This window comes from Dendronephthya gigantea, unplaced genomic scaffold (assembly GCF_004324835.1).
Source record: "Dendronephthya gigantea isolate DGI-Jeju-01 unplaced genomic scaffold, DenGig_1.0 000068F, whole genome shotgun sequence".
Lineage (NCBI taxonomy): Eukaryota > Metazoa > Cnidaria > Anthozoa > Malacalcyonacea > Nephtheidae > Dendronephthya > Dendronephthya gigantea.
The window spans coordinates 1260356-1273139 of NW_021163078.1; the positions used below are offsets into that span (position 1 = coordinate 1260356).

At 36.0% G+C, this 12784-nt stretch overlaps 1 protein-coding gene across 1 annotated transcript; it reads left to right on the top strand.

Moving 5' to 3' along the window:
- Nucleotides 1-4715: 4715 nt before the first annotated feature.
- On the top strand, nt 4716-8335 carry LOC114531129. Its single transcript, XM_028552780.1, has one exon. The coding sequence runs from the start codon at nt 5642-5644 to the stop codon at nt 7871-7873; it is 2232 nt and encodes a 743-aa protein (XP_028408581.1). The 5' UTR covers nt 4716-5641; the 3' UTR covers nt 7874-8335.
- Nucleotides 8336-12784: the final 4449 nt, after the last annotated feature.

A 12784-nucleotide genomic window follows, 5' to 3' on the forward strand; every position in this document is an offset into this window, starting at 1 on the left:
ACTCGAGTTTTAAAGGGATATGGCAATAAAATTTATTTTTCTTTTGTTGAAAAAGAAAATTTACACTTCTTATAAAGCCTTTTTACAAAATTTGCTTATTTTCCTTACTTTTCAAGATTTTGGCGATTAAAAACATCGACCATCGAGGTATATCCGCCATTTTGTTTTATAATGAGATCTAATTACGTGACGTCAAAAGCAGAGTTGCTTTAGTAACAATTACTTGTTATTTAATTACTTACAATTATTTTAGGCACAAACTCCCATGGGGAAGAAGCGCAGTATATATGTTGAAAGAGTTCTGAGCCACGCGCAAGGTCTGTTATGTTCAAAAATTTTACTTTGCCAATATACTGAGAGTATTTGTTATATATTTATTACAGTTGCGGACGTTTGGTTTATATTTGATGTTTGGCCTGTTCAATGAAAGGTTGGAATAGGAAATTCAGGGGCTGTTCACAGCGAGTCCGGTTACCGCGATTTAACGAAGCGTAAAATGTTATCAGTAATATATATTATACAGGGTGTTATCAAAAAAACCTGCAACACTTAATATTCATAGGAAGTTAACTAACTCTTCTTTCTTGTTATGTAAACATGATAAACCCGAAAAATAATGCTGAGAAGTTCTGAGAGACCTATATAGATAAAGTCTACTGATTGCAAGCTGGGAAGCTTGGAAAAACTGTTGGGGGGTTAAAATTAATACCTGGCCAAGTCCGAAATATTTCGTCCCGAATAGCCACAAACATTTCGTTAACGGAATTAGCTTCGTTAACCACTGTGCTTGTGGGGTTATTGCGTCTCCAGAAGCCATAATTACTGTCAAACGTACCATCAGTATGAATACAACAGGCAGCTGTCCACATGATTTCTGGAAAAGATATTCTGTATTTTCCCTCTTCGTCTTGGTAACTGCCGAAACCACCCGAACCAAAGAACTTTGGCTTTCCGAGAAAACTTGATGGAATCACGCCAACCACGACATACACTTTTGCATCCTTCTCTTTCGATTGTGCATTTCTTTGACACCTTTTTGCCCCATCTATCAATTTACTCTCAGCACACATCCACTGGTTAGAATTGAAGGAACCTTCTTGAGGTACGGCATTCGTGAAAGAAAATGTGGTATCCATGTCAAACTGTGTTCCGTGGGTTTTCCCGTAATTAGCGGCGATCAGGTGACCTTTGTGGATAGCCATCGTGGGTGCGCTGAGATAACGGCAACTTCTCGTACCATCCCAATTCCGAAGCCTTCCGCTCTCATTTTCATAACAGTAAATATGTTTGTTTGAGCCTTTGTAATCACGATTTGTTGCTAAGTTCTCTGGGGACTTTGAAAGAGTTGTATCCATTGTTGTTCTCCAAGCGTCCTTCCGTTTTATATTTTGTTTACCTGTAAAAAATAACAAATTCGTTTTTACCGTTGACCTTCACCTCCCGTAACCTGCATAGATTTTGACCGCTGGACTCTTATCTAAAAGGAAGAGGTCGCCAAAGGTCGACGAAAAGGGCTTGCATGGGCTTCCTCACCCTGATTTTGAAGCTGCTTTTTGTGTTATTAGTTTTTGGGGAGAAGTAAGGGAACTAAAACTCTGCCCGGAGTTTTTCATAGATGAAAAACGTGACGTTTGATGTTAGTATATACTTGATAATTTTTAAATTGATAGAAATATTATCTACCGACGAATTGACTCATTTATTCCATATAAACCTATGGGCATACATTTATTAAAATTAGCGCCGTTGATCACTGTGGCAGCATACAATGCTGAACGTGCATTGCAGTCGTACAGAACTGCAACGGTTCCTCCTTCACATATTGTTCCAACTCTTGGCACTTGGCCAAGTGCTAAAACGTCAAGGCCCATTGGTGCAATACCATTTAGATTTCGCGGATCAGCCCGTGCAGCTGGCAACACCCTATCCGTCCCCAATTCACATCCACCGGCGAAATTACACGCGCAATTCCACCTACGAAAACTGCGGAATCCTTCAGTTCGACAAACCTCTCCAACTAAATATAAATATAAAATTTTTAGCTACGTTTGACATTTAGCTAGACCAAGTAGGGGATTGAGCAATGCAACATAATGTTTACCTCTTTCTAAAACTTTCAATTTCGATTATTACCGTTAGAGTTAAATGAAAATAATTCTAAAATTTAGTGATATATACTGCTTGACAAATTAATATTCAGAAGGTTACAGCAAAACGGCTGCAAGATAAGGCACGAGATTCAACCCCATTCTGTTTACCATTTGCCATCGTAATTTTAATGATTACTTTTTATTGTAATTTGTTTTACTGTTAAAATTTAACATTCGTTTTATATATCTATATATCTATCTATATATAGAGAGAGAGAGAGAGAAACGTAAACAAAATGGCTCGAAGATTTGGGGGGTTAAACGATATAGCTAATGAAATTCAAGTCAGTTTTATATTTGATAAATGTACATAAAAGTGCACCGAAAGGGCGACAAAATTGGAAAATAAAGTATATATTTAACATTATTATATACACAAGCGCCAGATATGAGGTATGCTGCAATTTCATTGGTTGGCTACTAGACAGATATTAGCTCATATCTGTCTTGTAGAGAAAGTAAACAAAATGGCTGAAAGCTTTGGGAAGTTGAGTGAAATAGAAATCCAAGCTTTAGTTGATAATAGCACACCAAAATGCACCGAAAGGGCGACAAAGTTTGTGCATGTATATAATAAAACTACGCGCCAGTTCGGCTATCAGCTCATATACGACTTGAGTTCGCAGAATAACTGTTAAATATTCTGCTCACTTTCGTCGTATATGACTAATATATATATAGGCTTTGCTCGTACAGTCGGCGTTGCGTTTACACATACGAGTTCGCAGAATAACTGATAATTGGTAACATGCATGCATCATCGTTGTTTGCACGGCCGTTCAGTAACATTTGGTAGCGTTGGTGATAATTTGACATCCTCGCGACATATACCTATACTTTCCTCCTCCCAGCTTTTCATCTCCAGCTTGGTCTTCCGCAGCATGGTCTTCCCCTGTTTCGTCTTCGCATTGGCGATCTTTCGCATCCCCCACGGTGTAGTCGGGAGCCGAGGTCTTTCCCCCTTTCCACGTAATTCTACTGCGCCAGGACGTTCACTAAAAGTGGCAGTTCCGACAATAGTTGTTGCTGCAATCAAGGTTATTAGAACGGAGATCTTCATGGCTCTGCGGTAAAACAAAATGTGCGTGATATTTTCTATAAGTGATATATATATATATATATATATATATATATATATATTAATATATATATATATATATAATCTTGGATTTGTGCGTATTAAACCAGCAAAAACACAAACAAATCAACAAAATATAATCATAAAATTGTATTTCATCGCTACACTGTGTTTCGTTTTTGCAACGTTTTTGCGTTTGTATATTTCAAGACTTTCTCCTTCAACAACTTTATCAATATATTTTGTTAGTTTAAATTCAGTCTCGTCTATTTTCTAAGGTTTTCTACCCTAACTTCTCGAGCACTTGTTTTGACCGAATATCAAAAGTATCATCCACTCATGATCGCTCGCCAACAGGTCGAGAAACTCTTTAAAATTCTTTAACTTCCTTTTTTTTGCTTTGATTTCAGAAATATAGTACGTAGTTCCGTTCCTTCAATGAGATGACGCAAAATACTTTTAAAATAACAACATTTTATTCCAATAGGTTAATCACATCTATACAATAGGTTCGAACGAGTGTTAAAGGAAGAGCGTTGTGGACAAACTTGTTTATACGCTTGGCATTTTTGCACGCTAAATTGAACAATTAGAATGTGCCGGGTTTTATTGGAGGCGCGCGACATTTTCTGAAGAGTGGTAATGAATTTTTCGAACGGAGAATTCCTTATATTCGGCTATGTTTTTCCGGAGCGCTTTCTCCGTGAGGTGTTTGGGGGTATAATAGTGTTATAGAGGGTAACAAGAGGTTTATTTTGATATCAATATTGCTATGGTAACGGCAAATGTTTTGCTTCAAGCGAGCTTCTTGTTAGAGGCATTTGGCGCAAATGGCGTCGGGCGGAAATTAAATTTCAAACAACCGCATATTCGGCTTGTATAGCATTCTTTGTGTGAGGTTACTTTTGTACATTTTTGGTATATTTCAAAAGCTAAGGAACCAATCTCAAATCGTATGTTTTTTTTTCTGACAAAAATGAGCTAAGAAACTCAGAATCATGCCTTTTAGAAAGGCATCTCAATACCGCAGATTCAATGTTGGGGAATATATGCGCAACAAAAGACTTGCATGGCAAGCTGTGGAGACGAAACAAAAAAAAGCAAAATGCGTATCCCAGAAGCTTAAACGTTTGGATGATAAGGTAAGAAACGTTTATTTATTTGTATTTATATATTTAACTTGTATATTTCGTGTTTGACTTGCTATTTTTCGTGTATATTATATGGACTTGCGGCTAACCTGATCCACTTAAATTTCCATACCGATAACCGATTTGCTATATTTCTGAGCCAATTTGCATTTTTAATTAAAGCATATTGTATGTTAATGCCTTTGATAAATTTTGTTATATGAATATATGAATATGTTTTCCCTAGTTTGTTAAAAGCTTGTTGAAAACTTGACATTTAATTCCACATTGTAAGATGAACTCTCAAAAACCTAAATTTATGATCTTTAACCCACTGAGCTTCAATGTACTATTAAATATATGTTTTTTATAACTTAATTAACCCAGATGATTTTATTTGTCAGTTGGGAAGCCCAGCAGTGTAATGGTTCACTAAAAATTTGTCAATATTTAACTCATTAGGCTTTAATGCAGTAAATGCACCCACAGTGTATACCCTGCTATCTAATGCCAGAATGATTGTACTTGTTCCACTGAGAAAGCTCTTTTTCAGCTTAGTGGTTAACTAAAAAATCTTACTTGTGCAACATGTAGTGCAACCATTCGTACTAAACAAATCCCAGATGATTATATTTCTCAGTAACCTTACTCTGTATCTACATAGGAGTTAATTTATAATTAACAGAATCCAACATTTCTGAAAGATTAGACAAATTTGGATTTTAAAAAGGATTTGGGGCAACTTTTTAGTATATGAATATCTGGGCATTTCTTTGTCAACACCAAAGTCTACATAACAATATCTCACAAATATATCAATATGTTTAATAGCTTGTGATTGTAAAATCAAAATATATAAGGATAGCTCAAATAGTGTTATAAATTAATGGTGTTTGACATGTGAATTATACATTGTGATAAAGCTTATAAAATTAAACAAAATTGATGTAGAATTTTCTTTAACAATCAAATTAATAATAGTCTATCATTGGGCGTGAGAGTGGCATTATATATACATATGTCCAGTAATTTGGCAGATGCTGTGGTTGTGTGTTCATAACTAGTTAGGAAATATATGAAATTGATGAATTCCTTAGATTTTGCCTTTGTTCCGTTTTATTTTTTATTATTAAAACTTACAGGCCTTGCATGGTACTGGCTATAAATTGGCACAGGCATGATTGAAACAACATTGTACATCTTTCAGAATTATGCTATGTTTTTTAGTTTAAAACATTTTACTAAACATTTATAACAAGTATCAGTTATGTTCAACTTTATATATGCAGGTAAATAGATTGGTGAATGAAATTGAAGACCTAGATAACATCAGGGCTGAATTAGTTGATGATAAGCAGGAAGAACAGGAAGGAAGCTTTAGTATAGGCGAGAAGGCAGTTACTAGACGTAAGAGCAAACCAACAGGGGAAGGTTGTGTGGAGTCTACAGGTAGAAAGCGGAGGAAAGAAACCATGGTAGCAGCATGTGCAATACACGGGGGTAGTGACGAAAACAGGAAGCCAGGAGTTATTGGAATGTTGGAGACATTAGATAGGAAATGTAAGGAGGAAGATATTGTTGAAGGAATGGAAAAGTGTAGCAAGATCAAGAATAAGGTTTTACCGAAGATATACAAAGAAGATTTAAAGAAGTATGAAAGATCAAATGACAATATGTTGCGGTCAATTGCAGTATATTATAGCAAGGGTATTATGGGTAAAGATAAGTATAGGAGAGTTTATAAGGCTAATTCATATAAGCAGGTAGTAGGTAGTAAGCGGGCTGCGCGTATTAAGGTTGCCAACTGTCCCACCCCTCGCCTTGTTCCCTATGACAGGTTAATGCGGTATATAAAATCCATTGATATTGGTGAGTTGTTTAGTGTTCGTGAAAATTTGTGCAATGGTATGGATGAATGTGAGAAAGTCAACGGATGTTACAGGGATATTGAAGATCTTCTTGTAAGACTAGCTAATTTTTATTTGAACAATGGTGAGTATCAAATTGTTAACTTCGGTGAGCCGAATACATTTCATATTGCTCTGGGTGGAGATGGTGCACCTTTTGGAAGAGATGATTCAGCATGTTCATGGTTGGTAAGTTTTCTTAACATTGGACAAGGCGTATTGAGTAGCAACGAAAATTTTCTTCTTTTTGGAGCTAATTGTTCAGAAAACTGTCTACCGGTAAAACGTTTCTTGGGTAAGCTTATGATTGATATTAAACGAATTGAAAGCAAGTCTTACTCTGTTCTAGCTAAAGAAGAAAGCGTTGAAGTCAAGTTTGTATTTTCAGAACTGCCAAACGATATGAAAATGCTTTGTTTTTTAGCTGGGGAGCTTACTAATAGTGCTACGTACTTTTCCACCTTTTGCAGATTAAATCAGGAGTCCATGTCGGTAAACGGAAAAGGAACCTTCGGGCGAAATAAAAACGATACCTGGAAACCGTGGAAATACTCGGAAAGGATCAAACAGGCGAAAAAAGTTTCTGACTTCAAAAAACAACTTGAAAGGAAGAATGTCAAAGCCGCCACCAAACGAACAAATGTGACGACTTTCATTGCTAAGCAGAAAAGCCGCCAAGAATTTGTTCCTTTGGTGGCTGAGCTAATAGACAGAGCTCATGTCGAACCGCTTCATTTAAAAAATAACGCATGTGCCTTAGCTCATCGTTATCTTTTAAATCAAGCGATTGAAATGTCAAAACCTAACTTACCTTCATCTTTTTCTCAGGTTCTACCAGAAACACCATTTTACAAGTTTGTTAATGTTTTAAGATCAAAGTGTAACCTGAATAGGCTGGCGAAACGTATCATACGGTGGTACGACGAAAACGCAAAGCTTGATGGAATGACGTTCAACTATAGATTCACAGGTAAGGACTCTCGCATGTTTTTACACAACTTTATGTTTCTCATTGATGTGCTTGAAAATGGTGTTTCTGGAATAACCTCTAATATACTTCACGTTCATGCTTATCTCTGCCTTTGCTTGCGAAATGCAGTTGCTTTATTTAGTCGGGTAAATATTACTGATGAGCAGGTAAGAGAACTAAAGAAACATTGTGAAAATTTCCATCGTGGTTACTGGCTATATCTGAAAGTGAATCCAACTGTGTGGACTTTAGGTCTTGTTGTTCCTGTTCACACAAAAGAAATGAAGGAACGTTATGGGTTGGGGCTGGGTTTAAACTCAATGGAAGGACGAGAAGCAAAGCATATAGCTATCTCAAAGTACTGTGCAAATACTGCATATAGCCATAGGTGGCAACAGGTTTTCCATCACGAATACATTTCTTTAATTTGGTTGCGTAAACATGGTTATAATAATGTTAATAGTTCTCGTAGTAATAGCACCCTTTCTTATTTCCCCAAGCGAGTGCGCGATAGTGACACTAATTATTGTGATTGTGGTTTACAGAAAGTATTTTCAGATGAGTTGTGTAGGTTTTGCGGTAACGAACTAAGGAACAAGATAAAGGAAAGCTTGGAGAAATGTAAGTCGTTTTTTTAAATACTGTACTGCATGTATACAGTGGAATTCCGTCAATATGACCATTGGTAAGGCCCGGTTCCATTTCAACCATATCGCAGCGAAATGTATCGAATACTCAGAAACAAAGAAATACACGTTTTCAGGGTATTTATGACAACTGTTTCAGAAAAATAAAACATGAAAAAGGGTTTAATAATGACCCTAAAGGCCTAATTTCGAATGGAAATTATACACATGTCAAATTCAACAGCATGTACTGTAATTTCATTAATTTTAATTAGACAATATGTGACATCAAAAGTTGTCGTGCACGCGTTTTCCAGATTTATAGTTTTTGTCACAAAAAAGGAATTGTCGTATAGTCGGGTTCCACTGTATAAGAAATAAAATATATAAGAGGTGATGAAGACGCTAGATTGGTGATTACTTTCATTAATTAAACTAGCGATGGTATCCGGTATAGTAGCGATAATTGCGATGGATTATTTAGCTGATAGCATGAACTTATAATTTCAATTAAAGAAATCTTAAAGCTCCGTTTACACTGTACGCGTGATATTTGTAGGGCACAGATAAAATTCCGGCCGTGCCACTTTTACAAGTACTTGGACTACCTAAATAGATCGTCCAAGCACGGATAAAAATGGTACGGGTACCAGATTTATCCGTGCCGTACCAAATATCGCGCGTAGTGTAAACCGGGCTATAATAATACCGCGCGACTATAGTTGAATAGTGTCAGGGGTATTATATTCCCTAAGGGTACTCGAACAGCGTTCTGATTTGTTCTTTTGTTTTATTCTGTCGTTTGTTTCGTGATGTGTCGTTCATTGTTTCGTGTTTCCATAGTGTTGAATGTTGATGCGGTGTTACGCTGCTCGTTTGTGTTACGTTTGTGTCACGTGGTGTTGCGTTTTTCATCTTGTCTGTACGTAACGAAGTAACTGATTAATTTCATGTGGATATTATATCTTGTTGTTTAAAGCTGGGTTACATGCAGTCTGTAATGTAAAGAAAGGCTTTGTTTACATTTTGAATCACTATGTATCTTAAAACATCTTGTTCTGTCCGAATATTTACTAGTATTACCATTTCATTACACTAACTTTTTTAAATGAAAGTTTGTGTTCGAAGAAATTTAAAACATGCGAAATTTGGGCTGCTTTCAACTGTCGCGTTTTGTGCACCTATATGTACACGCAGCAATTTAAATAATTTAAATGATACTTTCAAAAATTTGCGATTGAATAGTTGCATTGCGTTGGACTCTTTTGAAGATTTGTTATGTTTTTCTGGCATAAAATTAATTATATAAAAACTTTGAAGGTTTTAAATATTTATGTGCGTGTATGTACCTGTAAAAAACGAGATGGTGGAATCCGCCCTTAGGCTTAGGCAATTTCTGAATCATGGAGCCCCCAAATTTATGAGCAGAACCGCAATGTGCAGAATCCGGTCAATCCGCTGTAACCCCTCTTTAAACTGATTTATAACCTGTCATTGCCATTGGGAACGTTTCTAAATGTGAAGGTTTGTTGACCAAACATGCAAGCTAGCGGCATAAATGATTCATTTTCTACTTTGAAATAAGTTCGTTCAGGATAAAATTATAAACATAATGTTTGCACGATAAGCGAACTTTATTGCTTAAGAAAGACGTTCTGTGATAATACCCAGATGATTTTCAATTAAATCTGTGTTCACATGCATGCCATGCCCGGTTTGGCAACCTTTGTCGCGCGTAGTCTGTACGGCCTGCATACTCTGGACGCGATTCGCCATAATGCGACGCGAATTTTTTTATTTTCAGAAACAAATTAATTCAATTCTTAAAGGACCTTTTGCGATATATGGGCACCAGAGTAGTCAAAATGTACCTTCAATCGGTATTACCAAGAATATTATTGCGTTGTCAAAATTAGCGGTTTATAGTTATAAAAACTGAATTCGTAAAAATCGCGTCGCGTTGGCCGGATCTCATCCGGTTTGTGTAGGCCTTTAGCCCCACACAGACGATTAATTTTTTTGTCAACCTAGCTCCTTGTCGAGAGTAATTTGCTCGTGTGCACCTTGCAAAGAGCTGAAACTTCTAAGAGAAAACTGCTCGTTTGTGTGGGCCTTTAAAATTTAAGTCAGTATGATTAAGTACGACCAATGAACTTAATTCAAATCTGCCTCATGTTTCCACAGCTGAATGAGTTAACCTATCTTACTCTGCAGGAAGCAGTACATGGATTGCCACTGAATTACAATCCATGTACTTAGGCTATAGCCGGTATACATGTTTCAGACATACACGCTTATATTAATAGCGTAAATCACTAAATTTATACGTAATGCTTTTCAACATTTTATAGTCAAAAACAATTTTGATGAAAATGTGTTGTGACGCCGACTCGAATCATGCATGAAATCGAACAATCATTTAGCAGGATTTGCTCTTTTGTGTGAGTACATCAGCAGAATTGATATAAGTTTTAATGATTGAGAGAAATGTTTATCATGATTCATTCTATTTATGGCATGTGTCATACTCCAACTTGATGCTTAAAACAAATACCCTGTCATGATTGTGATATTCTTTCTTATTAATGTCCAATATATGTTATTAATATATTTGACCATATAAACATACACAATTGTGTATATATGAGAAATTTACCTATAAACCAGAAATATTTAGCACTGTTATTAGTTTTGATTATTGTTCTGATTAGTTGCAATGTCTCAAATGTATTTACAATATAACAACACTATATAAGTGGGCTTTAACCAAATAATGTACAAATGTAAAATATACAGTAACATACTAACTGTGTATGTAAGCACACTGGAATATGCTAATACATCTTAATAACAACTCTGAACAATGTCGGCCGCACAACATTGATCAATCATGTTCATATCAATATTGCATCAACCTGATGTTTTTTAAGTGTGTACTTGTTAGTATATTAGTTTGACAAAGTATTGAAATCAGTGCTATCAGTTTTAAAGTGTTCAGGTTACTTGCAATGTCTTAACCTTGTATTTACACAAATATGGTCATTTTACATAACTGTGTATGTTAAACACACAGGAATTGCTATGCATATGTTGCATACATCTTGATTATTAGTGTATTAGTTTTGTAATTTTTGCATGAAATATGTATGTTTGATTTCTATTTTTAGAATAGATATATATTAAGACAAAAACTTGTGTTGTAAACCTATACTCATTTGTATAAACTCTTCAAAGCTCCATTCTCTCCACTAGTATTCAAGTATCCACTAGTATCCAAGGGGTAAAAATCTCAGTGCATCCTAGTTATATTTTTCTGAAAAAGTCCTGATGATTTTTCTTTTCAATGTGGAATCTTAGAGGACCATTGCAGCTTAATGATAGACAAAGTCATGCAGTACCATTTAGTTAAAATCAAAAAGAGGACTATAAATACATTTTAAATGTATTGTAACATAAATACATTAAAAATGTATTTATTGTTTCTTTTTCTTAAAATGGTGGCAGAAGAAAATTGATTTTTTTATCAAATTGTTGGGGGTGGCTGTGGCAAAAAACCCTAAAATTGTGTTTTGTTCTTGACATTATTTGAGTTGTTTGATTTACTATCTGGCAGCAGTTTGATTTTCTGACTGAAAAAGCAACTGGAAAACTAGTCATTAAAAGGGAAGTTCACATATATTTGTCTGCTGGTTTGCCTTCAAAATATTAGTATGTAAATCTATGATTTTGGAGGCAATATCCAGCTATATAAGGATTATTACTTTGATATAGTTAAAAAGGAATATAGAGCTTTGACCAGGATCGTAACTAGAACGATAATTGGGGGGGTGTTTATTCATATATTCAGTTCTGCCCGACGGATTTCCATTGTGAGCTATTGCACTTACAAAAGAAATCCGTCGGGCTGAACTGAATATATGAATAAACACACCCCAATTATCGTTCTAGTTACAGCCCTGGCTTTGACATGGTTCTTAACAGTTGTGAAAACTTGGCAATGAAGTGCATTATAAAAGCCAACATCAGATTAAATTAACTAAACTAAGCATATTTCATCAAAGTGCACTGAGAACAATTCAGATTTTCATAATTTTGGTAATATAATTGCCTGAAATGATCAATCATGTTTGCAGTTACATTACCAAAATTTTGCCTAAAATGATTTAAACAATGCTCTGAATTTTCACAACTGTAAGAACGTGCCTATGTTAAAACGTTTTTCATAGATTAAAGAAATGTTAGCATACATGCTGAGGAACTCCATTTACATTCCATTCACCATAATTAAAACCGATGACTAGTTTTCCAGGCCTTTTCTTGTAAATAAAAACAAAGTCTTTCACCTCGGTTATAATAACTGCCGCTGTGTGACCCTTTCGATTGCCAGAAAAACATCTCTTAAAGTAATCGGCAACTTCATCTATCGACAAGCCAGATAGTAAAACAAACAACTCGTTCACAAGACGCATTGATGTTAAAGATATAACATGTGCCTTCTTGTTTTGGCGCTCATAACAAAAAGGTGCCCACGAAACCATCCATCCCCCGAACAATTCGACACAACGCCGTGAAAACCTCGTAAGGCATATCCCTCGTAATTTCCCCATAATACGGGTTCCGAATGCTCCTTCTACCACCAACCCGTCGCCGAATCCCATTTAACCACAAACGTGATTCTCGCTGCAAAATAGGGCCGACATTGATGGGAATTGCCAGCAATTTCAGCCCAGCCCAGATTCTCCATGGCTTGTTGCAAGTTCAAGCATAGCTTGAACTTGCTCAACACATGCCCCAGTGACAGCCTCTGCATTGCTGCACCCACGCTCAACTGCCAAACTCTCAATTGCCTCCTGAACTTTTGTCAAAGAGTTTGACGGCTGTTCAACGGCGTTTTCGTTGAAGATGTCTTGTTTTAACACTTCT